Raw genomic sequence first — 27,691 nt, 5'->3', positions numbered from 1 at the left:
GTCAGCCACCCAGAGGTCACATAGAGAGACAGACAACCATTCACTCTCACAGTCACACCCTCACTGAGTGACAAGTGAACCCACGCTGCCTGCACGCAAATCAGGCCAACGTACGACAAACAGTGGCGAGGTCTGGCACCGGTCCTGTAGGTGGCAGTGATGCGCATTGCAAAGTGGTTGCCAAACCACTGAAAGAGTAGAAGTTAGGGCCTCCGACTTCCAAGGACTGGAAGCTTACATAAGTCAAGGTCATGATGAAACATAAAGCCACATTGTTGGAGTTTGTTCTTGGTGGCGTTAGCAACAGTTTATATCGTGTATTTGTCCTTTTAGGCTTTGCGGAGCTGCAGACTGACATGACAGACCTGACCAAGGAGCTTAATCGGAGCCAGGGCATCCCCTTCCTGGAGTACAAACAATTCGTCACACGCACGTTCTTTCCAAAGGCAAGGATTTCAATTTGTCTCCTCTATCTGATCTCTACAGACGCTGCCATTTTTCCTCACTGCCGCTGCGCTAATCCGTTCTCCCTACGTGCCCCATTTCATACTTTTGGAATATGCGTCACAATTCACCTCGGGGCTTGAAATGCACAGCAGGTGTTGCAAAATGTCCCCTAAATTGGCACCCTGGTGGACGCTTAATGCATTCTCTATAGGTAAGCAATTTTCTGACGTGTGATCCGCCCTCGAGGGGTCCGTCGCTGCGTGGGTATTTTTTCCACCAATGCACACACACAACTCAGCATGCTTTATCTTGCAAGCGCAGGCGTGGACTTTCAAGGAGACAGAACAATGGCGGGCACTGAGACAAGGGAACTTTTCACTCTGATTTCTCAAATCGCGCTCAGCTCACACGCCCACGCCGCTCTCCCAGTTTGCAGGCTCCTCGGCGATGGCAGCCATGTTGGTTGACTACGCAGGAGACTGCCATCGGGTCAGAGCAGAAGCGCAAATTCAGGCGTTCCCGGATGAGATTCATCCTCTGCTCGGATAACCAACATTCTCTCTTCACCCTCTTGTTTCTTCCAGAGGTCCTGCATATTTTTAACAAGGGTTGTCGCCTGCCAATATTTTATATTATTATTATTATTGTTGTTTTTGATTAATCGAATTACCAGATACAAATGTACTTTGCATTAAAGTTTTTGCAAATTTTTTTTCCCCCTTCCCCCCCAATTATTGTTTCGTTGTTTTCTAAAGTTTCAAAGGCCACTTCTTGGCCTCCTGTCAGTTTCTCTCGAAAGCCATTAAGTCTCGGGATGTTTGGTGTCCCGATGTCATGTTTCCTTTTCGTCCTCACTCGGGGCCTGATTTACTAAAATCCAGATAACGGACGCTAAATTGTGTATGCGCCGTTAATGGGTGTGTTGCACTTGAGCTGCTAAGATCGCAATCTTTTACTAAGATCCCAAATTGCACTGCGTGTTCTCTCACTCTAACACTGGGTTTCCCAACCTTTGTGGAGCCACGACAAATATTTGACATTCGAAAAAAAATCTCATGGCACACCATCAATCAAAAATGTCTGCCCGTCACTGAACAACACTGGCATACATAGAAGACCAAAATCGCTTTGCTGATATGTCGGCATAATCTTTGTTTCTGGCATTTCAAAAAATGTTTACGTGAGAATAAAAGATCAGTTCTCCCCGTCGCCTACTATGGCGAGGGCCATAGTAAGCACGCTAACGGTCACGCACAGCGGTGCCGGTTTGCAGCTGCCTTTCAGACGCGGTATTTAAAGATATATAATCGGCCACTGCGATTCGTCTCGGGGTTCTTAAATCAAATTGCGCAAGATAAATGAATCCCTTTGCATCGAGTCCTCCAAGAGTGCAGAAAATGAACTGCGCTGCAATTTTGCCCGTTTGGCAGACACAATCCTGAGTGCGCCCACTTTCGAAGTTCATCTTCCACATCTGTCTGTGTGAGCGGCCAAGTTTGCGCCTATTTTTGCACACGCAAACCTTTAGTAAATCAGGCCCTCTGAGCTCATTCCAGAGGCTCTCAGTGTACGCCTGCCCTTTGGTTCCGGTCTTAATTTACCAGAACATTTTCAAGAGCGCCTGTTTTTCGATGGTCTTCTTATAATCACCTAATCATGTTTGCAGCTGGCCTTGTTTTGAAGTTCTCCCAACGTGTGCCTTTCAGATGTGCTCGGACTACGAGAGGAGTCTGGTCCAGCCCGCCTACGAGTACGATTCTCTGGGCCCTCGAGCTCTGCCGGAGACGCACCCGCTGCTGCAGGACTGGCAGGTGAGGGGTTAAGCCATTAGGAAGTTTGCTTGCGCACTCTTCTGCCAGAGTGGCTTGATTCAGCTCCTTATTATTCCTCGCTCTCCCAACTGGGTCACACAGAAGCGTATTAGGGCTCCACTGCGGGGTTGTTGATGAGAAGTAAAAAAAAAAAGGCGTATCGTGCATTAAGATTTGGATTGTCATGGAAATGTCTGGTTTTGTGATGGAGGGCCAGACAAGACAGGAGGTGAGCGTTTCAAGGGGAGTGGGAGAGCGTGCACTTTCACACCTCCCTGCGCGCGGGACGTGAGTGCACATTACGAGAGAAAGTAACAATCCCGAGCTCGTTTTGGGGCCAGCAGCCGGAGGGGGAGCCTGTCAAACTGTGATGAAGTGCCCTCCGTCCGCACCATCTTCCCAGGAAGCGTTTCCAGGTCGTGGCAAATAAATCTCGCAGGCGAGCATTTATCTTAATGGGTACCTCTGTTCTCCTTCTGTCAGCTTACAAACGGCACCATACGGTTGCTGCTCAGTCGCACCCAAAGACGGGCCAGACCCGATAAGTCGACTCTTCATATTTAGGATGGCTGCGAGAGCTGGGGATGAGGAGGAAGAGCTGGCCGTTCGCCCAGGGCCTGATGAAGAGGCTGAAAAGGATGAGGCGGGAGCAGCAGGCGTGCCCAAATAATTGTTTTCACTCTCGATGCCCTCAGGCCAGCAACCCGACCAGACCCAACGTCGAGGAAGGCATCGCGCTGTTCGCCACCCTTCTCAGTAACAAGCACTTCCTCATCACCTTCGTCCACGCCTTAGAGCAGCAGAAGGACTTTGCCGTACGAGACAGGTAACCTTCTCCATCTCGCTCTCGTTTTGATTTAGATTTCGATCTCCTCGCACTGATTGTTGTGCTCCTCCTGTTTCCTTTTTTTTCCCCCAGCATGAGCAAACAAAGCAGTCCTTGCAATGAAAAGTGTTGCTGTTATTACTGTGTTTAAAAAGGTTTCATTGTAGGTAACTCAATGTGCTTTCGATGATTAAAAACATTCTAAAACAAAGAGCAAAATGCATTTTGGGGAAAAAATAAAGTGGAGAAAAGTAAAAGACAGCTTAAAATAATTTAAAAGCAAAGAGACTAAAATGACTACGAATCCACAGCACTGTAACCTTTACAGGTGAACTTAATTTGACCTTTTCAAAACATTTGAACACGCGTCCGCCTTGTTGAATGTTTCAGTACTTGTACAACTTGGTGTTCAACAACAAGGCAAAACGGGCCAAATTCTCAACAGAGATTTAAGCCATGAATTGACCAACACATTTCCAAGGACATCTGCTTCTATGCCTTTCTGTGACTCTTCCAGTCTCTCTGTTACAACCTGCTGACATAAAAATAAACCAAGCTGTACTTCATATTATGCACATTTTATTATGCGAACCTCGACAGGGAGGATTTGTGTGTCTGCTGCAAGTGGCAAACAAAACAATTGTGGGTCCTGTAGCCTTCTATCCGTGTACTTGCATCCCAAAAGTAGGAGGACATTCCAGAGACATGTTGCTTTTTAATGCTCTAGCTTCAGTCTGCTGGATCCATGAGTGAGTCCATGGGCGACATCGAGGATGACCGACATCCTCGATGTGCAATTTGCACATTTGTACTCATCGCCGGTCCTCTCCTCGTGTGTCTTCTCACCATTCAGGTGCAGCCTGGCCTCCCTGCTCACTATCGCCCTCCATGGCAAGCTGGAGTACTACACCAGTATCATGAAAGACCTGCTGGTGGACCTCATTGACGCTTCAGCCGCCAAGAATCCAAAGCTGATGCTGCGCCGCACCGAGTCCGTGGTGGAGAAAATGCTCACCAACTGGATGTCCATCTGCATGTACAGCTACCTCAAAGTGAGGATGAGCACTTTTGAGCGAGCTCTGACAACTTTGTGTCTAAGTCGACACACTTCTCAGTCAACCAGCTCACGGTAATCCGCAAAGTTTGAATCGAGGCAACCAGACGGTTTTACATTTCAGTTTTACATCTTAGTTGGCCATCCCTCCCCCAAAGATTCTCTCATTCCGTGGGAAGAGTGGCCACTCATGAGCCATTTTGCCCGCAGGCAGGTGAATGACACGCGATAGAAACATGGTCATTTACCAGCAACAACAACAACAACAACAACAACAACTCTATTGTGAACAAGCCCTTGGGGACACACACACCAGAGACAAATAAGGAGACTTAAAGTGTAAAACGTCTTTAACTAAGGCTGTCACTATGGGATCTTTTTAGGATCGATTATCCTTTTGACTATTCCATCCATTACTCGAGTAATTGCAGACCCCTAAAAAAACTTATTATTGTTATTTTTCCTACTAACATGCATTTTATTCTCATTTATGAGGGCTGGACTTAAACTGCATATGTTGTTCTTGAGTGTATGGTATAAATTGTGTGAACAGAATTTGAGACAACAAAATTAGCCGATGCAAAAACGGTTAGCATTAACATTAGCATGCTAGCGATTACCATTTTAGGTCACTACCATTCAGCTTCCTCATATATCATGTTTATATGTACATTACACGTCTAATAGTGTCTTAAAATCACTTACAGACGCGCCTCTGTCGTTTTTGGCAAAGTTTATCATTGGCCCAACACTGCGTCCGTCTGCAATAAATGTTTGTGCGGTAAACATGGACAGTGGCCCAACATAGGGCGGTGTAAATATGATTTTATTCATATTTTTTTATTGCCTCAAGGCAGAAATTTTTGCGTGGACTTTTTTTTTTCACAGCCCTATTTTCACCAACCAAGAAGAGTCGAGTTGCCTCAACTCAACGTTTGCAGATTTGACAGGCTTGATCCCCACAAATACAATTGTAATGCTCGACTACACTGTGTTCGGTCCTTCTTCAGGAAACGGTGGGCGAGCCTTTCTTCCTCCTGCTGTGTGCAATCAAGCAGCAGATCAACAAGGGCTCCATCGACGCCATCACAGGCAAAGCGCGCTACACCCTCAACGAGGAGTGGCTGCTCCGCGAGAATATCGAAGCCAAGCCGCAGGTCGGATCCTCTCGTTCCCTCGCTCAACTCGACTGACGGCAGGAGTTATGAAAAGAAAACTGTGCTGAAATTTAAGCTGCGTACGTTTCATAACATAGCGCACCGTGTTTATTTTTGCAGAACATCAACGTGTCCTTTCAGGGTTGTGGCATGGACTCGCTATCTGTCAGGGTTATGAATACCGACACCGTCTGCCAGGTGAAGGAGAAAATCCTCGAAGCCTTTTATAAAAACTTGCCGTTCTCCCAGTGGCCCCGAGCAGAAGATGTGGACCTGGGTAAGAGCAGCCTTTCTCTGATTATTTTCATTCTCTCCCCTCGCTGGCCTTCCGAGATTTGACAGTCTCCTTTGCAAAAGGTCAATTCCGCTCATGAAGCCCCACTCACCCGCGGCCGCAATAAAATAAATGACAGGATACATTGAGGCGATTGTGCAGTAATAATCACAAAAATGATTGCTTCCAAAAGCCACGGAGCCCACGGCGCTGATTTGATTAATGGCCCGAGAGTATTTCAGCCGGCCTTGACGTCCAGAGTCACAGCATGCCCGACCTCCGTCTCATTTTGGTTTTTTTCCCCCTTCTCCTTCCTTCCAAATGTGGACGGAAGTCCTCCCGTTTCTTTCTCCTGACTTCGCCTCTGTCACCTTTGCAGAATGGTTTGACTCCGGCAGCAACAGCAAACTTCTGCAGGACCTCGACAACTCCTCAGTCATGGAAGACGGGCGCAAGAAACTCAACACTGTTTTCCATTACCAGGTGTGTGCGTGTGTGCGTGCGTGGGTGAGAGAGTGCAGTGGTGCGGGTGAAGGTTAGAACTGTGTGCAAAATGTGTCACTTTAGACCACTCTTCCTTGTTTTTTTTTTGTTTTTGTTTTTTTGGTGGAGGTGTTGTTTGTTTATCTGTTTGCATCGATCAAGCAACTGACATATTTCGAGTGTCCGTTCCTTTCATTTATTATTCAGTGTTTCTCTGATACAATTGGCCAAAAGTAAACCTGGAATTCTGTGAATGCTTGCTAATGACATTACAAGTAATGAGCTCCTTATTTGGTGAAAGTATAATAGACTTATCGACTTATTGTTTGATTGCTGCATATGCAAAATGCAATATACCAGATCCGTATTTAACCATTTGTAAGCTGCCAACTGGATCCAGATGCCTTCTAATGTGTGTTACAGTGTGTGTGTGTGTGTGTGTGTGCGCGCGTTTCCTTCAGCAATTTGATGCAAAATCAATGTTTTACTTTCAAAGTAATAATTTATCTGGGCATCAGCCCAGTGGACGAGCGGTGAGGACATCTGCCCCACACATCTGAGGTTGGGGTTCGAATGCTTCCTCCCACAACAAGATTCATTCGTTGACGACTCTAAATTGTCCTCAGGTGTGAATGTGGATTATGTGAGCGCGATTGATTGTTTTGTCAAAAGTGCCCTGTGATTGGCTGGCGACCAGTCCAGGGTGTACACTGCCTCTCAGCTTACATGTGACCCTAACGAGGACTAGTGGAATAGAAAATTGACGTATCTGTACAAAAATAATAAGATGAAGATATTAATTACATTGGCTGGTTTCTGTGCGTATTTTTTTTTTTTTTTAGTGTTTGGAACCAAATCTGACTTGCACCTTTGGTCACGCAATTCTGAGTGTATAGATATTTAGCATTACTATGTTCAACGATCATCATCAAAGTATGCACGCATAAATAACATTGAATAAGTGTTATGTCAAATTACGAGCTTGCAAAGTCTAACGAAATGATTCATTTTTTCATGATTGATAACTTGTTTTGACATTTAACAGACACTTGTTTTGACATTTCATGGCAACAAAAACACAACCAACACCCACTAACCATCTGCAGAAGAAAACAAGCAAAGAAAAAGCGGACAGGAATGTCTGTGCATGTTTGCTTATGTCTACGTTCATTTGTGCGGGAATAAACAGACACTGGGCGACCCTCTTACCTTTGACCTCTTACCTGTACACGTTAAGTGCTCTGTTTAGTTTTGCTGAGCCCCGGGGACGCGGCAGTGAAAGCAGCGAGCCGCCGCGTGTGCTAACTGTCGCGGGTCATTGGCAAAGCCGCACAATCCCTTTCAGCGTAGGCCGGCTTTAGAGAGGCCGGCCGCAGCGCAACGGCAACGTCCCCGGGGGGCTCGCTTAATGACACGGCTCTGTTGCACCGACGCTCACCTCTGCCCCTGTCACCTCCGTCTTCTCCCGTCTTTCTTCCTCTAGATCCCAGAAGGGGCGTCGCTCGCCATGAGTATGCAAGACAAGAAAGAGAACACCCTGGGGAGAGGTACGTCACCTTCAAACGCACGCCGACGCTCTGTCACTCTCATAGCCGCTTGCACTTCAAACTACAGTATGGAATCGCTATTGTCATGGCAAACCCAGATCACCTATATTAGTGGATATTATTGGATGGCCAGCCAGGACATCTTATGCTACCTGTCCATCTATCTTCCTATCTACCCATCAATCCATCTACAAACACTCCATTCAGAGTCCAGCTTGGCTCACAGTTTCCGACTTCATCCAGACTAAAATGACCCCGACGCCTTTTTACTAGAGACCAGTTTACTACATGCAACCTTTTAAAGTCTCATTATGTAGGCGGCGGACCCATTTTGGACGGGTCGCGGACAGCGACGAATGAAATACATGTAGTCATATTCCAAATTCTTCGGTACAATACAGAGCCCTTACCAAGTTCCCACATGAACATATTTGGTAAGTGACAGGAAATGTTACTCACTTGTGCTCGAGTCAGTTTATGCCTCTGGCTAGCAGGCGTCATGGCTAAGCAATTTTGGCAGTACGTCAAACTCATTTGAAACTGCGTTTAAAAATATAACATATTTTACGTGTTTTCCGAGGCTGTTTTAAAACAAAAAAAGGCTTTATTGTGTGTTAACGTTTATAAAAGTGGGTCACGACTTTGTGAAAATAGGAGAATGCGGGTTTCAGGGTGACAAAAGTTGAGAACCACTGATTTAGTCTTCACTCTTCAGTGAACTAAAATGCATATGTTTGGAATGTGGAAGGAAGCGGGGGGTACAAAGAGAAAACAAACTCTGTAAGAACACACCAAAAAAAAAAAAAAAAAAAAAAACACAGGCAGTCCTCGGACTGGTTGGCAGCCAATCACAAGGCACCTAAAGATAAACAAGCATTCGCATTCACGTTCAGATCTAAGGACAATTTAGAGTCGTCCACGTGTTTGAAATGTGGAAAGAAGAAGCCAGACTACCCGGAGAAACCCCACATAAGCACTGGGAGAACATCTACACAGGGTTCAAACCCCCACCCTCAGAACTGTGAGGCCAATGCGCCAACCGCCGTTTCACCGTGCCGCCAATCAGTACCAAACCAGAGCTGTGTACCAAATCTGGCTGCGACTTGAAAGCATCAAGGTGGTGTTATAAGCCTTTCGAGCTCCCTCGCTAATGTTAAAACCCGGTGATCGGTGTGGAGGGTCTGGAGCGAGGCCCGCCGGGCAGCGGCACCATCTGGCAGAGTGGGCCGCACATTCTCACCGTGAGCGCAGTGATCGAGCGTCTTGTGTTCGCCCGCCTCGGCGCCCACATGTGCTCTCATCACGTATTCACACGTTGCTCCAGCTCATCGTTTGCGCCGCAGATCTAAACAATTATTATTATTATTTTTTTATGGGTATCCACACTATAGAGTAGTGCTTTGACGCCACTATATGCGGAACGTCATGTGAGCAAACCTGGAAAACAGGTTAGCGGACTACCTGCGTATGCCGCAATAACGGGCAAAACAAAAGATTGATGACAGGTTGGCTTGAACTCGAACTTGCTGAAAAATCAAATTTGTTTTAAAGACATTTTTTCAATTTGAATTTCGTTCAATTTTTTTTTCAATTAAGGTAGTGGAATGCCCTGGCACGTGGGCAAGGAGAGCCACAGTCGCTGAAGCACTTTGAAACCTTTATTTAACAGAACAAATAGTCAAACACACAAAGGCAAAATGACTCCCAACGAACAGATTCCAGCGTTGACCGAATGGGCCAACCCGAGCCCCTTAAACTCACCGACACACAAATATTACAACGTATGCGTGTGACTTTCAGCTCGACGACGCCGCTTTTCTTGACATCCATTTTTATTGACGTATTCCGAACATACGATTGGCCGTATGTAAAGCACGGCGCTCGTCTCACAATTGTCTCATTTGAGCGTCTCCACAGCCAATCGCAGACTTTGTGTGTGTGTCTCTCCCAAGCTCCTGCTCCATTCTCCCCCTTTCACTCGTAATCTTTCTTCTTCACTCTGCCTGACAGCTCCCCTCCCGCCCACACTCCACCTTAATCACTTTCTCCTTTTGCATCTACTCCTTTTACCTTCGTCTCCTCTCAACGTCTTTTCTTTTCTTCCTCCCTCCGAACTGTCACCTGCTGCCTGCTTCCCTCCACCTGTCTTCCCTCATTCTCTCTGTTGTTGATTGCACATTGTTTCTTTTTTTTTTGTCCCTCTAGTCAAAGATCTGGACACGGAAAAGTACGTCCACTTGGTGAGTAACTGCTCCGAGATTCTAGAAGTGCTGTCTTAGTGTTGCTTTTGCTCTGTGTGGAGATTGAGAGAATGAGGGTGAATGGAGGTGAAAAGGAAAGCCGCCGCGAGGAAAGAGCGGCGCTAATGCAGCTTAAGCTCTTTTCTAACCGTCTGCCAAGATATGGGCCCTTTGACTTTACAATAATGAGTTCTTCGGCATGCAATTTGCCGGGTGAATAGTTCGTTTTTAAGGGCAGATTTGTAGTCTTTCTTGACACTAGGCTGTACATTTGCATTTAGTCCTGGCCGGGTGTGCAAGTTAGATACATGATCTTCTACACAGCTACCAGCAGATATTTCCTCACTTGTTTATATTATGTTCTGTCTATCCTGATGTGGTTCGTGGATCGCGTGTCTAACGCACGAAACAGAGAAATTCCTCTCAGCTACCGCAGAAACACAGGGGCATTCATTTAGCGTCCTTACGAGGGGCTATACGAGCAAGCGATGGGCTCGATGTGGAATTTCAGCCTTCTTGGTGTTCCAGGTCCTTCCGCACGACGAGCTGATGGAGACCAGGAAGTCGCACAGGCAAAGCCACCGCAAGAAGGTGCTGCCTGAAATCTACCTTACACGGCTTCTGTCTACCAAGGTGAGGCCCGTCCTGACACTTTTTGACAAGACACACACTAAAAGCAGAAGAAACACGCACACAATAAGAAATTCTCCAAAGTCATTGTGCAATTTCCTTAAACCCATTTTGCGGTGTCTATATTTTGAACCTCTTTGTCTCTTCTTCCAAAGGGAACTCTCCAGAAGTTCTTGGATGACCTGTTTCAGGCTATCCTCAGCATTCCCTGTGAACAGCCCCCACTAGCTGTGAAGTACTTCTTTGACTTTCTGGAGGAGCAGGCCGAAAAACGGGGCATCACTGACCCAGACACTCTGCACATCTGGAAAACCAACAGGTAAGCAAAACGAACTCTGTGATGCGAGTCTCTCGGTGCTTCAAGTCCCAGCTTTTAAAGGCGTTCCCCTGCGTTCCACAGTTTGCCGCTGAGATTCTGGGTGAACATCCTGAAGAATCCCCAATTTGTCTTTGACATTGACAAGACGGACCACATGGACGCATGTCTGTCCGTCATCGCGCAGGCCTTCATCGACGCGTGCTCCATTTCCGACCTGCAGCTGGGCAAGGTCAGCACCTAGCCTACTCTACCTCGCTTGCTACTCCTCAATACAACCCAATCTGTCTAAAATCCAGCTTTTGCCGTACCTAACCCAATACAACAAACCAACCTGCCTACCGACTAAATGCCTACATATCCATCTACCTTCTTGCATACCATCTGTACAGGTACTTGTTTCACAGAAACGTACACGACGTCAATGCAGAACGTCCCCGGAATAAACGAGATTTTGATTTGTTACAAAATTTGCGTAGCATGCAAAATATCGACCAATCCGGTTTAGCCGATCAGATCGGTGGAAAGTCTGACACTCAGCTACCTTCTTCCATACATACACGCATGCATACATGCAGTCATCAATGTGATTCTTAGTTCCTAAAACTGCAAAGCACCACTTCAACTTGGTGAGGTGCAGTATTTGAAGCTCTACCAAGCTGTCAGACGTCAACGTACAGTATAGCGCAAGTAGCCTCCTGATTCACAAAGGCCGTGCATGTATAAGACAAGGTCACAAACTCTGACCTCCAGAATCTGTCTGCGAACCCCCCCCGAGCCATCAGACTGTCAGCTCCATCTAGCTCACCTTGTCTCATTTCAGGCAGGCCGAGTGATCCAAGGTCCCAAGCACCAGGGATCTGGCTCGTGGCAGTGCACGAGTGTGTGTTGACTTGCGTGTTCCGGCGTGCATGTGTGTGTCTCAATGTGTGTGTGTGTGTGTGTGTGAGCTCAAATGTCACTGTCTTCACTGTTCACAAATGTGTCTCATCCTTCCGACACTGTGACCCTGTGAACATGCTCTGCTTCCTGTCTTTCCCAGCCTGACTTCCTTCCCTGGAGGGACTCGAGCAGTCAGCAAATGATGCTCCTCCTTTACTCTACTCCTTTACTTTGCTTGCACTTTTTTTTACCTTTCACTTTTTTTTGACGCAGGAAGCCCTTCTTGAGGGAACACACCTTTATGAACAAATAAATAAATAAAATAAAATCAGGGCTTGGGAACAGCACTGGCTCGGTATTGGGGGACTGACTGGAAATGGAAGCCACGCCATCTGTATGAAAGACAGCAATGTGTACTACGACACTACCAGTGCATATAGAGTACATATATGAGATTGAGATTCTTGAGATGGCAAAGTTTCGTTAGCTGTAAAATATGAATTAAATATTTCACTCTTTCTGTCGTGAATCTATTTAATATTTTAGTTTCACTTGTTGAAGATAACTACAGTGTTCCCTTGCTATATCGAGGTTCACATATTGCAGATTCAATGCATTTTTTTCCCCTCATATTCGTATTGCACATAATTCGCCATATCGTGGGAGTTTGAGTGCATGCTTTTTTTTGTGGTAAAATAAACACTTCCTAGCCTAAAACATGAAAAAAAATTTAAAAAAATAAAAAACACATAAGGAATAAAATGTACATAGTGTACAGTACTACTGTTCATTACTGTATGTTTAGGAGTTTAAAAGGTTTTCAAGAGTATATAAAGTGTTTGTAAGAGTATGGTAGAGGTTAATAGGAGTGTAGAAGGTTCTGCACTTCTGAGAAGGTTCATACAGCTTTAAAGTATGTATAAATAATCAAAAGAAATATGTGGTCGCTACTTCGTGGAGTTCATCTATTGCGCGGGTGGTCGGGAACCCAACCCCCGCGAAAAACGAGGGATTCCTAAAATAATTCATGTTTTCTTTTCCACAATAGTCCACTTTATTGAGACGTACTTGGCCCGTACAGGGTGTCACCAAAGTCACTGTACACTTAAAGTATCGTATCATGCGGCCAGAAATGAAGCCATCAGCATTTGACAGCTTGGCCTTTGCACTTTTTGGAAGCATATTCCTTCTCACCAATTGACTGTGTTGCAAAATCGTACCCTGGCAAGACATTTTTCTGTCCCCGACTGCAGTTCAGCGCCGGTTTGAGAAGCTTTATGGCCGTCCCGCTGCCCCAACGCGTTGTACAATTTACGCTATCCATGGCAGGTTTCTTGAAACAGTATCTGTTCTTGATCAACCACGCTGCGGAAGGCTTGCTACCACCTCCGCTGATGAAAACACTAAACTTTTAGAGCAGGCGTTTGCACAAAGCCAGGGAAAGTCTATCCGGAGGACTGCACGAGAACTCAACATCTTTTGGGACATCCTTGGTCAACTTTACAATACACGTAAACGCGGGCAAAAATGTGCGTCTGCAGTTTGGTCATCGCCGCTGGGCTGCGTCCTAAAGGTTTTCTCCTGCTTGTGAAGGCGCCTCCACATTTTCTGGAAGTGGTGCACGACGGGCTCAAGGCGGGGGGCAAAGCAGGGCACACAGGGTCCGGATTAGCCACATCAAACGAACGGATGCACCCCGTTTCCACGGAAACCCTCTTATCTGGCAAGAAGCACACTCTCACAGGGGTGAGAGGTCACAGGGGGGTTGGCAAACAGATGGGCGAACGGCGGGAAGTGACCTTGCAAACAGGAAGCGAGCGGGTTCCCTATCACAAGGAGCTACTTTGGCCGTTGAGTCAGCGCACGCACGGACAAACATAACACAAGTGACACAAATAACTCATGACACACAATTTTTGTGTTGTAAGCACATTTCCTGTGCCCCCCCCCCCCCCCCCCGCCCCCATCCCTTGTCCTACTTTTTCCTACGCGTCCCCTTCCTCCATTCGCTCTCAACTGCAGTCACTATTAAGAGCCCACACAAATGTGCCCACAACCGACTTTTAGTTCTACTTGAGTGAGCGCCAGTGTGAGAGCAAGGCAAGAAGTGGAGAGAGTGGCATGAAGGGCACTGGAATGTTCCTTCTCTTCCTGCTCCATCCCTCCATTGTCTTCACTCAGTGGGGCAGAAAGTTGTCCATTTGACTCTGACTGTGGCGCCCGCTCACAAAATCGAGTTTCAGTGAAATATCCCTTTTTACAGGATTCTCCGACCAACAAGCTGCTGTACGCCAAGGAAATCCCCGAGTACAAGAAGAGGGTGCAGTGCTACTACCAGCAGATCCAGGAAATGGCGCCTCTCAGCGAGCAGGAGATGAACGCCCACCTGGCCGAGGAGTCTCGAGTGAGTAGCGCCTTTGCACGCTGCACCATCCGTAGACGTTTTAGTCTGATGGCAGAACCTACGCTCTGTTTTCCAGAAGTACAGAAATGAATTCAACACCAATCTGGCCTTGACTGAGATCTACAAATACGCCAAGAGATACAGAAACCAGGTAGGAGCTCCTTTACATCATCCGCGGGCCCAAGCGTTAGCGCAAACAGACAGATATTAGATATACTCAAGCCCACCTGCAATATGATTGATGGCTCCATGCAGTCCTGTGTGGATGTGACAGCCAATCCTATTGCACTGGGGTTTATTCCTCTCTCAGCTCATCAGTATGGCACTAATATTAGTCGTTCTCTGCAGGGGATAAAGGATATATGAATATGAGTAGTTGTATATTGTCAGTGCGGTAAAAGCACCGCAACATAGATGCAAATTAGTGTTAGCATGAGGCTAGTTGACCGGAAGGTTAGGCTGTGTGGTTGTTTTAAATTCACAACTTTGTTTTATGTTTAGTTTGACAATAACCTTCAGATGCGAGTGACATTGAACAGTTTGAAGCCTCTTTTTTTATTTTTTATTTTTTATTTATTTATTTTTTGGGGGATGAAATGTCCACTATTTGACAAACTCCCGCTGACTGTCAAGTGAGTAGAGTTCACTGCCACTGTACAGCGCTAATGTCTCAAGTTTGAGCTCGCAAGTCAAAGCAAAAATAAATAAATACAAAATAAATCGTCGGAAAACTTGTAAGTTTGCTCACTCATATCTGAAGGCACCACTGGACTATTGTTGTGTGTGTGTGCCTTTCAGCTGAATTACAGGATATGAAAACAGTTTATTTCTTTACATTCTCTTTTATCATTTTTTGAATACAATACATTGCTGTTTTTACTTATTAAAAAGATGTATCAAAAACAGTACGCCGTTTTCTGGGAGCCTTAAAAAGATTAATGGCATCTGAACGGGGAAGAAAAACTAAATCAAGGTCGTTTGACATAATTAAACTTTTAAATCAAGATACCAGCGTGCCTCGTAGCTGTTACGCCTCACGTAAGATTTGGCTTGGTGAGTCATAAGATTTGCTCGGTGCTGGCCCCTACTTCCAGCCCCTGTGGTTCTCCCCCATGATTCCTTTCCGCTGGCGTGTGCGTGGGTCGATTCTGTGGAGGAGCTCGGTCCCGACGAGCGCTCCTTCAAGGAGCCCGACAACACCGAGCCGCTCTCGCCTCGGCAAACGCGCCGGGTGAAGAATGACACCTGATTGGCCCTCCTCTTGCCGCAGTTGGGCTTACGATGCACGCTGACGCTAAGCACTCTCGACATCTTAGCGACTGCCGTGCACGAACAACTTGGCGGCAGATGTTGCCTTTGTTAAATCTGTGAAGAGCTGAGGCTTTTGCGGTGTGGACCGCAAGCACACAGGAACGCAATCGTTCTGCGTCCAGCCAGGTGGCCGGCCTTCCTCCCTCTCCTTGTTGCACAGGTGGCAAAAGTACTCACTCACATGCTGTACGTAAGGAAAAGTACACATACTTCAAAGCAAAAAAAAAAAAAGACTAGACTTGTTGGTTCAATTCCTGTACTTAAGTAAAAAGAAAAAAGTAATGATTAGGACTGTCACTATCGAAGCTTTTAGGATCAATTATAATCTATATATACGGCGGTTACGGAAAGTGTTCAGACTCCCTTACATTTGTCCTTTTTTGTTATATTGCAGCCATTTGTTAAAATCATTTAAGTTCATTTTTTTCTCATTAATGTACACACAGCACCCCATATTGACAGAAAAAAAACGGAATTGTTGAAATTGTTGCTGATTTATTAAAAAAGAAAAACTGAAATATCACATAGCCATAAGTATTCAGACCCTATGCTGTGACACTCATATTTAACTCGTGTGCTGTCCATTTCTTCTGATCATCCTTGAGATGCTTCTACACCTTCATTGGAGTCCAGCTGTGTTTGACTACACTGATTGGACTTGATTAGGAAAGCCACACACCTGTTTATATAAAACCTTACAGCTCACAGTGCATGCCAGAGCAAATGAGAATCATGAGGTCAAAGGAACTGCCTGAGGAGCTCAGTGACAGAATTTTGGCAGGTCACAGTTCTGGCCAAGGTTACAAAAATATTTCTGCTGCACTTAAGGTTACTAAGAGGAACGTCTTAAATGGAAGACGTTTGGGACCACCAGAACCCTTCCTAGAGCTGGCCGTCCGGCCAAACTGAGCAATCGGGGGAGAAGAACCTTGGTGAGAGAGGTAAAGAAGAACCCAAAGAGGCTGTCGCTGAGCTCCAGAGATGGAGATGGGAGAAAGTTCTAGAAAGTCAAGGATCACTGCAGCCCTCCACCAGTCGGGGCTTTATGGCAGAGTGGCCCGACGGGAGCCTGTCCTCAGTGCAAGACACATGGAAGTTTGCTAAAAAAAAAAACACCTGAAGGACTCCAAGATGGTGAGAAATAAGATTGTCTGGTCTGATGAGACCAAGATAGAAATTGTTGGCCTTAATTCTAAGTGGCATGTGTGGAGAAAACCAGGCACTGCTCATCACCTGTCCAATACAGTCCCAACAGTGAAGCATGGTGGTGGCAGCATCATGCTGTGGGGGTGTTTTTCAGCTGCATGGACAGGACGACTGGTTGCAATCGAAGGAAAGATGAATGCAGCCAAGTACAGGGATATCCTGGACGGAAACCTTCTCTAGAGTGCTCAAGACCTCAGACTGGGCCGAAGGTTCACCTTCAAAAGAGACAATGACCCTAAGCACACAGCTAAAATAGAGAAGGAGTGGCCCAGCCAGTCCTGACTTAAACCCAATTGAGCATCTCTGTAGAGATCTGACAATTGCTGTCCACCAACGTTCACCATCCAACCTGACAGAAGTGGAGAGGATCTGCAAGGAGGAATGGCAGACGATCCCCAAATCCATGTGTGGAAAAACTTCTTGCATCATTCCAAAAAACACTCATGGCTGTATTAGCTCAAAAGAGTGCTTCTACGAAATACTGCGCAAAGGGTCTGAATACTTATGGCCGTCTGATATTTCAGTTTTTCTTTTTTAATAAATCTGCAAAGATTTCAACAATTCCGGTTTTTTTTTCTGCCAATATGGGGTGCTGTGTGTACATTAATGAGGAAAAAAATTAACTTAAATGATTTTAGCAAATGGCTGCAATATCAAAGAGTGAAAAATTTAAAGGGGACTGAATACTTTCCGTACCCACTGCATATGTATGTATGTGTACATATATATATATATATATATATATATATATAGATAGATAGATATAGATATAGACATCAACAATTCCATCACGTAATAGCCACCCCCCTATTAAAAAAAAAATTATAAATCCGAATTATTTTAATTTTTTTTACTACCAACATGCATTTTATTCTCATTTATGAGGGACTGACTACAATTATGCAACTGCATATGTTGGCATTGAGTGTATGGTATTATATCTGTGTACAGAACGGAATTAGCCGATATGCCAAATGGTTATCAATCGCGATTAGCATTAGCGTGCTAGTGATGGCTATTTTTGGTCAAAAAATGTTGACTACCATTCAGCTCATTCAAACGTCACATTATTACACATCTAACAGTGTCTTAAAAGTCACTTACAGATCCTCCTCTGTCATTTTTGGCAATAGTTTTCACTGGCCCAACACTGCGTCCATCTGCAGCAAATGTCCGTGCGATAAACACGGACAGTGGCCAAACATAGATCCAGGAGCCACGAATATTCTTTTATTATTTTCTATTGCCTCGAGGCAGAAATTTTTGTGTCAACCAATTTTTTGTGGTCGACATAGCCGAGTTGGGCAATTTTTTTTTTTTTTTTTTTTTTTTTTTTTTTTCCCCCACGCCCTAGTACTGAAAACTCTCTGAAATGTACTTGCTTTCTTTCTCCTCTTTCCAGCATTTCCCTATTCGAGTTTGCCGTTTTGTTTTCATTTAATTTTCAAGCCACCCAGTTTAAAAGTTTTTCCAGAAACAAGCCGTCACTCAGCTGATTTTTTTTTTTTTTTTTTGAGTTACAACTACTAAATTGTAGCACCACATTACAAGTAGCAGTGAACGATTCTTTAAAAAAACAAAAAAACAAGCTTGAAACACCATGAACTGACTAAAAGAAGTAGCATCGATGTAGCGGCTATTTGGACACAAACGATGCAGCAACACGTAGACAGACACTATAACGATACTCACAGGTATGTATTATTTAACCTCTGCAAAAAATAACTTATATTACTGCAGCTTACAGTCACTTAGTTGTGAAACTCTTCATTTGTCTGTATTTTCTGAATTAGAATGCCCCCTGGTGGCCAAGGTGCACACACCAGAAGGAGCACAATATAAATAGGCATTGAAGCATGAAATCATGATGCACAAACTGTTAAATTATTTACATTCAATTGAATTACTTATTACTCCGTTTTTATCAAGTACAATGCTGTAGAGTGCAGTGTTTCTTATTTAAAAACCTGCGACCAAAGTTTTTGTTGAGATTTTTTTGTGGGGCATCTTAATGGCTTTTCCGTTCATATCGCCGGAGAAAGATGATTTGTCACACAACAAATTCAACTCGTAAAAAACTGTATTAGGACACATCCCACCCAGCGCCTCAAAGTCGGCCTTTTGTTGCGCTCTGTTGTCCAGGTGGCGAACGCCCTGGAGGCCAACCCCACCGCCCGTCGCACGCAGCTGCACCACAAGTTTGAGCAGGTCGTCGCCCTGGTGGAGGACAACATCTACGAGTGCTGCAGCGAGGCCTGAGCGTCCGTCGGCCGGCCAACGGCCGAGGACGCTGCGCGCCGCCCAATTAGCCTTCGCCAGCGTCGTTGCCATCCTGCCAAGTGTGAAACGTAGCGAGGAGGCCTGCATTTGTCGGGCAGAAATGGTTCCCCACGCGTCCGCCTCAGCTGCGCTTTAAAGGGAACATGTAGGATGAAGCTTTTGTACAGTTAGCTGGACTTAAAGCCCCGCTGGTCTTAATGCACTGAACCCTTCCCCCGAGGGAACGAGCCAATGATGCACTGTACTGTATTATAATGTCCATAGCAATATTTATAGATGTGTTGTAATGCTTTGACGTGGCCCGTCCGTCCGTCCGGAGGTTAGGATGGTGATAAAAGTCGTCCGTAAAGCCTGCAACATTCTCAGGTGTGACTCACCACCGTCAGTGCTTTGAACATTTTGTCCCAATGTGCTTTGCGGCTGAAGCGGAGAGAAGTGGAGCAGCTCACTGGGAAGAGTTGCCGTCCATGCGCATCGTTCTGACCAAACTAGAGGGAAATGTACATTTATGACAAATGTGTGATCTCCGTATTATCTCAAGACTGTATGTGTCTCATGACTGTATTTGTGATGCCAAATGATTTGTGAAATAAACAACAGTATTTAGGGTTTGCTTGTGTCCGTTTGGCGACGCCGGCGTTTGTTCTACTAAATGTCACACGTCAGTGTTGGGGAGTAACTAACTACATGTCACGAGATTATGTCATTTCATTACAAAAATGTACGTAATTGTAATTACTGAGAGAAACTGTGTAATTGATTTACAGTTGCTTTTAGAAACGTCCATGATTACAATTTTACATACATTTGAAAAATAACTGCAAAAGCTCTGATTGTTTCTTTTTTTTGTTTGTTTTTCATATCACGTCGTCCTGATTGGCTCTCTGGTCGTGCTTTTCTGCCTTTGTCTCAAACATGTCAAATTTTTCCAAATATGACCATAAAGTGCCACCTTGTGTTGAAATAAAAGATTAGCCTCATAGTTACAGTACACTTATGAACACATAAAAGAACATTGATTTTATTTTTTTAACAGTTTCATATTAATGTTTTTACTTTTTATGGAACATCCACTTATTTGTGTTGTCATATCACACGATATTGTCTAAGTTATACGCATTTGTCATTAGGTCAACATGGTATGATATGGTGATTTTCCACATGCTGTACACATATAATGCAACAAAAAAATATGTATTTTCATTTCGTCATGTTTTGTTACTTTTTTACATTACTTTTGAAATCAGAAGCCAGTAAGATCTGTTTGTTCAACTACAGTATGAATCAATTTTATTTTAAAAGGGGGGTTGGTAACAAAAAAAAATGCTAAATGCTTAAAAGTGAAGGCAATTATGGTATTTTAACAAGAAACACAAAGTCGATGCACACTCTCGCGGGCCACATAAAATGACGTGGCGGGCCGGATCTGGCCCCCGGGCCACCAGTTTGACACCCGTGATCTGTTGGGTCCTGTTTATGCATTCATTCAAAATTAAGACAAGTCATCACAATCTAATCAAATGAAATTCGTAACATTACTTCGTGAAAGTCATTGAAATAGTTACACTCATATTACGTTTTTCAACAGGGTCCCTTGTCATTGTTACCAGCTACATTCCAAGTACAAGCAATCTTCCCAACGCTGGTCACAATACTGAAATTTTGCAACGTTCGCTAACCGTCGACGATCGCCGCCCGAGCCATCCAACGCGCATCTGGAACATTTTTAGGAGGCCTCGTAAAATGAAAAGAGTGAACGACAGGAAAGCCAGACAGACGTTTACTACAAGACATCGGACAAAAGTCCACAAGATGTGACTCCACAATCCACCAAATCATCACATCTCCATCTCTTTGATGCACATGCTGACACACACACACACACACACACACAATCCTGTGTGCTCACGTCCGTCTGGTTACACTCGCGTCGCCCGGGAAGAGCTCGCCGCCCTCAGCTGAGACACAGACAACAATCCAATTAATTGGAGTTCATTTCATTATCGTGACTCCCTGCTGCTCTACAATACCCGAGAAGCACATCAAATTGTCCCATTTGCTTGACGTGTTCCTTCATAGCGAATCGGTAGTAAGGAAATGACGAATGGACTATTTTTAGTGGACATTTGAGGGAACTATCTAGTTGAGGGACACGAAAATCGGAAGCACGTACCTCGGGGTCAAACGTTCTCAACATGTGGATAAATGATTGGTTGATAAATGGTCGGTTGGGCCTTGCTTTTGAAACAATTCTGCTCATGTTGTCTGTTTGCTTTTTTTTTGTTTGTTTGTTTTTTGTTCTTTTAGCAGGAATGAACCTCACAAGTTGGCTTTTTGAAAAACTAGTCACTAGAGTGGTCGGAGAGGCGCTAAATATAGCAACCAAATGGCTAAGTGAGGAAACTTGCTCTCCTCTCTGTTCGCAGCCCCGTTCTTAGTGGAAGCAGGGCAAGTCAGCTACCAACAATGGATAAATATAGATTTTTTTTTTTTTTTTTTTTCATGCGAGTGTTTTAATTTGAACATGGAATCCAATAAAATAATTGAAGTTAAGTTTCTTTCTATTACACCGGTCATGAATATTTCGGTTGTGAGAGAGTTCCGCTTGTGGAGCTCATGCAGGGACCACCTGATTGGAGGCGACGGACGACGTCTGGGTTTTGGAATGGCCACTGGCCCCGGCATCGTCGTCGTCACCGAACGGGTTCTTGCCGCAGCACACGGTGGTGATCATACAGTTTCGGAACTGAAGGAATGAAAGAGTCTCGCGTGAGCCCGCGTTTACGCGGCGTGGACCTACAAATCTCCATGAACCAGAAACAACACAACAGACGTCATTTTCTCACAACAAACAGAGATCAAACAGCCAATTGGCTTTTATATCGGGTTTGGCTTCTCTGGTGTATGAACAGCACAGTGTAGGGGGGGGGGGATTTTGAGATTTGTTTTTTTTTGCATCACATATGGTGTTGAGTTTATTAATTAAAAAATAGCAAATATTTTGTGGGGGGAAGAATTGTAGTATATATTTTTGGAGAAAACAGATTTTTAGAATCATATTTTTGCATCACATATGGTGTTGTGTTTACTAAGACAAAAATAGTACATATTTTGTGGGGGGGGGGGAAACTTAAATAAAAAAAAAATAAAAAAATATTTTTCAAGAACCGTCACATTTTTTTCCAGATAAAAAGCGAACTTCTTTTTTTTTTCTTTTTTTTTTTTTTTTTTTTTTTAGATAAAATCATATTTTCCAGAGCAAAACGAGTGGAGATGAGCGCCATACCTGCTTGTTGAGCAGGATGTAGATGACAGGGTTGTAAAGAGCGGCGCTCTTAGCGAAGAACGCCGGCGCCGTCATGAAGACCGGCCCAAACTGGATCCCTTGGTTGGCAAAGATGTACCAAGCCACGCTGGCGTAGGGCACCCAGCACACCAGGAAGGAGATCACCATGACGACGACCATGCGGGTCACCTCCTTCTCGGCCCGTTGGGTGCTTTCCGACTCCTGCTGCTGGGCCGCCGCCTGTGTGTGCGTGTCACCAAACACGCGTGGGTCAACTGCAGTCGTACCAAGTCAACAAATGCTTGGGTACTTTTTCTCATCAAGTTTATCTGTATAGTCAGAATCAGAATCTGAATCTGAATCTGAATCAAAATCACACATGGAGGCTGCAGCGGTTGCCGACTGGGCCACATTTATCACATGCAGGACCATACCTGTACAATAAGAGTTTAAACTGATATTTTGTCTAAATAAGCTCAATACGTTTTTCAAACTCTCAAAATACTAACAAGATGTCAGAATTGCACAGCTGCTATTAAATAAGGCTTTTTAAAATATTAAAAAAATTAAGATGTTTTCTGTTTGAAGCAGCTTATGATTTCAATATGGCTTCCTAATGCTGAAATTAAATAATGAGCTATTTTCAGCTCTTTAAAAGCTCTGAAATATCTTGAAACTTTGTTGTGTGTGATCATTTTGAACCGTGCGTAAGGTTCTTTTATTTTTCCCAAAAATACTGCTATCGTTGGGAGCTTTGTTCAAAAACCTTCCAATTATTCTCTAACTCGAACAGTTAACTTGAACATTTTGCCGACTGTCATTTGCGTCAGCTATTTAGGAAAATCTGAGCAAAATATTATTTGCATAATAATTTGGAACACTGTACAATCGACAGTAAAAAAAAAATCATTTGTAGTTTTTAATTTTGTACTTTAGTACATGTCAAAGTCTGTACATTTTTAATTTGACTAAAGTACAGGAGTTGAATCAGTACGGCGTGTGAGTATTTGCTACCTGTGGTGAAGCGCGTGTAAAGCAAAAAAAAGTCACGGCCAGCTACAAAATAAGGAACCTGCGCTAAGCACTTTTGTCCCAAGTCCTGCTTACATTTGTAACATAAGTGCTTAAGTATGAGTGCATGAATTATGAATGCTTTGTGGCTTATTATTCATGAGGTTGACACAGTGAGGCGGCAGCAGACTGCCTTTCAGCTGGAGGACTTGGCTCCAAGCTGGCGTGCTGGCAAAGCCGTCGTGCCCTCCTCGAGTGTCCTTGAGCCACCAAATCCTTCTCGGCTGCGGCGGCGAGAAGCGCCGCTGTCATTGGCTCCCTTAAACCTTTTTGCATAATAATGGCAATAACAGAAAGAATTTATTTATTGTTTAATATATACAGCTCAAAGGTTTGGGGACATACAATTGACTGTGTTTTTTAAATGTTTTGTATTGGGGGGGGGGGGGGGTTTCAATGCATTAGTACATGGGTGTCACACATAAGGATCGGGGGCCAAAACCAATCCACGAGGGGGTTCAATCCGGCCCGCAGGAAGAATTTGAAAGTGAAAAAAATACATTTGGGGTTGGGGATGATTTTGATAATGGTTACACTCGTGTAGAAAATGGAGTGAAAATAATTTCTTGATCTTCATAACTTGATTTAATTTTAGGTGCAATATTAGATTTTTCAGATCCAAATACCTGTGACTTAAATTTCTGTGCCTTTAAGTACAATCACTGTGATCGGGTATTAAACACACATGTAGATGATAAAACATTTCTTAAGAAATCTGAGGTTGGTTTGTAAACTCATAAAAATATAAAAATGTACATGTATAGATAGCTTAGCATTAAAACAAAAGGCAAAATTGTATTAAGTGTGCTATGATTTTATTTTACATGAAATTCGCCTGTGGCCCCTCAACTACAATGAGTTTGACACCCCTGCATTAGTATTTTGAAGAAATTATTATTATTACCGCATTTCTATCTTCATCATCATCATCATCGGTGCTGGGGGCAACAACACACCTTTATTTGAAGTCTAGAATAACAAAAAGTGTTAGAAATCAGGTACAACCAACAAGGTGGTCGCCCCCAAGGACCACGACGAGCCCGCCGGCCCGTTCTAAAAATAGCTCATCAGTGATGGGACATTGTGATTTCCTAGGAATATTGTATAAGTGACGATTTGAAAATGGATTTAGAGAAATTAAGTGTCATAGTCATCTGTTTCCTACCTTGTTGAACCAATGGTGATTACGATTGTGAGAAATCATTAACATGATCAGTGTCCTCACATAGATGCCTATCGTTCATGATTAGTGATAACATATAACGAAAGGTCATTTGAGCAAATGTGTTTCTTCAGAAGTGTGTATGAAACTGGCAGCCTTTTGCATGAATCAGTTGTTTTCACTTTCAAAAGGTTTGCTGAGCCCTGCCTGTGTTTAATGGTTCCTTTCAAAGCACGGACGACCAAACGGCATCCTATGCTCCTTCAAGGTGTTTATTTGCTTTCTTAATGTGCTTCTCTGATTGGTCGGACGGGCAGTGAGGGGATATAAAGAAAAAGCCTCCATCGATTAACAAGGCGTCACATGATTAATGTCGCATCTGGGAGCGGAGGTGTGAGTGTGGGTGGGTGTCGTACCGCTCTCACGGTGCACAGCAGGCGGCTATAGCAGAAGAAGATGATGATGAGCGGGATGACGAAATGCAGGACGAACATGTAGATGACAAAGGAGCCGTTGTTGATCTCAGGTTTGGGCGTGTAGTAGTCGATGCCGCAGGAACACTGCATGCCCTCGGGGATGTACCTGCACGGGGAGGAGGTGGACCTCGGGTGCTCAACACAGTCATGGACAGTCATTTTTTTTTTCGTTATTTACAATAAATGAGTCGAGCAATTATTATATTCTGTGTGGCGTTTGCCGGAGTACCCGGAGAAAGCACGGGTCCCCCCCCCCACATGCACAAGAAATAACAAATAAAACAGGACTTTTGAAAGCAAACAGTTCTAAAAGGTTAAATGTAAAGGTACTGTTCTTTAAAGTTAAATACAACTGAACTCTGCTTAACTAATGCAATGGATTCAAAAAAAGTTGAAGTCACTGTAACAATTTGCCCAGTTTGAACATTTAACGCCGGCACGGTGAATGACTGGTTAGCACATCTGCCTCACAATTCTGGGGACCGGAGTTCAAATCCCAGCCCGGCCTGGGTGGAGTTTGCATGCTCTCCCCGTGCCTGGGTGGGTTTTCTCCGGGCACTCTGGTTTCCCCCCCCCCACATCCCCAAAACATGCATGGTAGGTTGATTGAAGACTCTAAATTGCCCGTAGGTGTGAATGTGAGTGCGAATGGTTGTTTGTTTTTATGTGCCCTGTGATTGGCTGGAGACCACATGGATGGATGAACATTTAACTCAGCGATTCTTTTGTGTACCACTAAGAGGGAGCCCAAGTACCATTAGTGGTACTGGCCTCACACTTGAAAAATCACCGATTAAGTTCAGTTCTTCAATGAAGCTAACGTGCAATGCGGAAGGACGCTGGAGAAAAGCCACGCAAGCACGGGGAGAAAATGCCAACTCGAATTAGAGTTGCAAACCCCGAACGTCAGAACTGCGGGGCGAGATGTGCAAACTCCAAATTGACCACGCGGTTGTCAAAAAAATAAAAAATAAATAAAAATACACATGGTACCGGGACCATCCGAGCAGGGGGGGCGCAGCGCAGGTCAAAGCCATGATCCACGTGAATCCCAGCCCACAGATGGCGTGCTTCTCCTCAAAGCGGAAGTTGCTCATGGGTTTGCACACCACCACGTAGCGCTCGATCGCCAAAACCACCAGAGACCACAGAGCCACCTCTCCTACAAACAGACAGAAACATGAACACAACGTGGCGACAAGTTCCCACATTCGCGCATGTCACTCGGACCTCCTAAAGTGGCGAAGAACCCTTCGATGTTGCAGCCGGCGACGCCCAAGCTGAAGTATCCGTGCAGGGCCGTGTAGAGGGTGACGGTGAAGCCCCCCACCACCATGAAGAGGTCGGCCACCGCCAGGTTGAGCAGGACGTAGTTGAGGGGCGTCCTCAGTTTCTTGTGCTTGACCGTCACGTAGAGCGTCAGAAAGTTGATGGGGAACGTGGTGACAATGAGGAAGAGCATGTACGCAGCCACCAGAGAGTACTTCCAGGGCTCGGCCAGGTAGTACTGAGGGTACTCGAAGGGGCTGCGGACCACCCCGCTCCTGTTGGACATGGGGACGTAAAAGTTGGGTCCTTCAGTGCCGTTCATGGCGAGAGTCCACTGATCTTCTTTTGTCTGTGGAACGCAGTCGGGGTGAGCGTGCGCGAGTGGGTTAGGTGGGCTCAGTAGTGGTGAAGTAGAGCTCAGCAGCCCCCCCGAGGCGGCACGGCACCTTTTAACGGGCCGCGCGGATTAGGGCCGCGCGCATGATGGAATTACCACAATCTCGGGTTTGTCCTCGCTCTCCTACCTTCACGACGAGGGAGAACGTGTCAAGTAGGGCTGCGACTAACGATTATTTTAATAATCGATTAATTGATAGAGAAATCGGATTTTAAAAAAACAGTTTTTAATTTCACCACTTTATTTTTTTTTTTTTTAAAAAGGGCGTTATTTCAAAACTGAAATGCAGAAACCAATTGATTACTATTCAGTTACTGGTTTGGTCCGTAACATTTGTCAGAAAATTGGCCAAAATGACGATCATTGTTTTCCAAAGTAAAAGCAGATGTTTGCAAATGTCTTTTCATGCAGTGATGTCAGATTTATGTGAGGATATTACATTGCTGTTTGCAGGCTGGTTTGCTAAGCATTTTTTTCCAACTCCGTCATCACCAGCAAGCAACATTAAATCTGCATCATGAGCTACATGTGATTGAGCTACGCCGTGGAAATTGCTCGTGATGTGTTCAAGGGCAGTTCAGAAAAATATGTTAGAAAGGAATTGAACTGTTTTAATGGCTGTGAAAGTGTGTGTGTGTAGACGGGGAGGGGGGGGTCAGATTCGGAAAGACCCCCCCCCCCCCCCCCCTTGACTAGACCCCTGAAAAAGTATTGTTCCCCTCTTACAATTCTTCTATTATTGCATTGTTTCCCACTTTATTGTTAAAGATCATCAACCAAATGTAAATATGAGACGAATATAACCCAAGTAAACTTAAAATTCTGTTTTTAAATGGTGATTTCATTTATTAAGGGGAAAAAAACAATTTCACTTACCTGGCCCGGTGTGAAAAAGTAAATTTTGTTAAATTGTGAATTAATTGTGGCTAATCATAATTTTTGGTTAATTTTCACTGATTTTTCACTCATCACACCCAAGCCTGATTACCTCCAGACCAGTCAACAAATCACTTAAAATAGAACCTGTCTGACAAAATAAAGTTGGACGAAAGATCTAAAAAAGCTGCAAGAAAATGACGCAATCCAAAGAAATTCCAGAACATCGGAGAAATCAAGTAATTGACATTTATCAGTCTGGAAAGGGTTACAAAAGCCAAATATC

General features: G+C 44.5%; 2 protein-coding genes across 2 annotated transcripts in view; one reads left to right on the top strand and one right to left on the bottom strand.

Moving 5' to 3' along the window:
* Window positions 1–19,861, top strand: part of plxnd1 (plexin D1) — a 79,407-nt gene extending 59,546 nt beyond the window's left edge. Inside the window, exons 22-36 of the mRNA XM_061769555.1 lie at window positions 334–446; window positions 2,154–2,258; window positions 2,954–3,084; window positions 3,938–4,136; window positions 5,149–5,295; window positions 5,416–5,572; window positions 5,949–6,052; window positions 7,536–7,599; window positions 9,805–9,839; window positions 10,368–10,472; window positions 10,625–10,788; window positions 10,870–11,017; window positions 13,931–14,071; window positions 14,148–14,222; window positions 18,731–19,861. Coding sequence (XP_061625539.1) covers window positions 334–446; window positions 2,154–2,258; window positions 2,954–3,084; window positions 3,938–4,136; window positions 5,149–5,295; window positions 5,416–5,572; window positions 5,949–6,052; window positions 7,536–7,599; window positions 9,805–9,839; window positions 10,368–10,472; window positions 10,625–10,788; window positions 10,870–11,017; window positions 13,931–14,071; window positions 14,148–14,222; window positions 18,731–18,847 — 1,805 coding nt within the window. The 3' untranslated portion in view covers window positions 18,848–19,861. The remainder of the gene's footprint in view (window positions 1–333; window positions 447–2,153; window positions 2,259–2,953; window positions 3,085–3,937; window positions 4,137–5,148; window positions 5,296–5,415; window positions 5,573–5,948; window positions 6,053–7,535; window positions 7,600–9,804; window positions 9,840–10,367; window positions 10,473–10,624; window positions 10,789–10,869; window positions 11,018–13,930; window positions 14,072–14,147; window positions 14,223–18,730) is intronic.
* A 34-nt stretch (window positions 19,862–19,895) lies between these two features.
* Window positions 19,896–26,516, bottom strand: LOC133476371 (rhodopsin-like). The gene is made up of 5 exons (XM_061769665.1): window positions 26,094–26,516; window positions 25,857–26,025; window positions 24,804–24,969; window positions 22,155–22,394; window positions 19,896–21,614 (listed from the first exon to the last, which is right to left on the bottom strand). The coding sequence occupies exons 1-5, from the start codon at window positions 26,452–26,454 to the stop codon at window positions 21,483–21,485; spliced, it is 1,068 nt and encodes a 355-aa protein (XP_061625649.1). The 5' UTR covers window positions 26,455–26,516; the 3' UTR covers window positions 19,896–21,482.
* Window positions 26,517–27,691: the final 1,175 nt, after the last annotated feature.

This window comes from Phyllopteryx taeniolatus, chromosome 1 (assembly GCF_024500385.1).
Source record: "Phyllopteryx taeniolatus isolate TA_2022b chromosome 1, UOR_Ptae_1.2, whole genome shotgun sequence".
Classification (NCBI taxonomy): Eukaryota; Metazoa; Chordata; class Actinopteri; order Syngnathiformes; family Syngnathidae; genus Phyllopteryx; species Phyllopteryx taeniolatus.
Note: the sequence above shows the minus strand (reverse complement) of the source record. Positions and strands in the feature narration are given on the sequence as shown.

Bases quoted from the DNA above. Each gene is read 5' to 3' on its own strand.
- LOC133476371 (XM_061769665.1), bottom strand. From the start codon at position 26,454: ATGAACGGCACTGAAGGACCCAACTTTTACGTCCCCATGTCCAACAGG. The intron at 22,395-24,803 runs GTACGACACCCA...ACGCACACACAG, and splicing joins TGCTGTGCACCGTGAGAGCG to GCGGCGGCCCAGCAGCAGGA. The intron at 21,615-22,154 runs GTATGGCGCTCA...TCATTCCTTCAG, and splicing joins ACATCCTGCTCAACAAGCAG to TTCCGAAACTGTATGATCAC.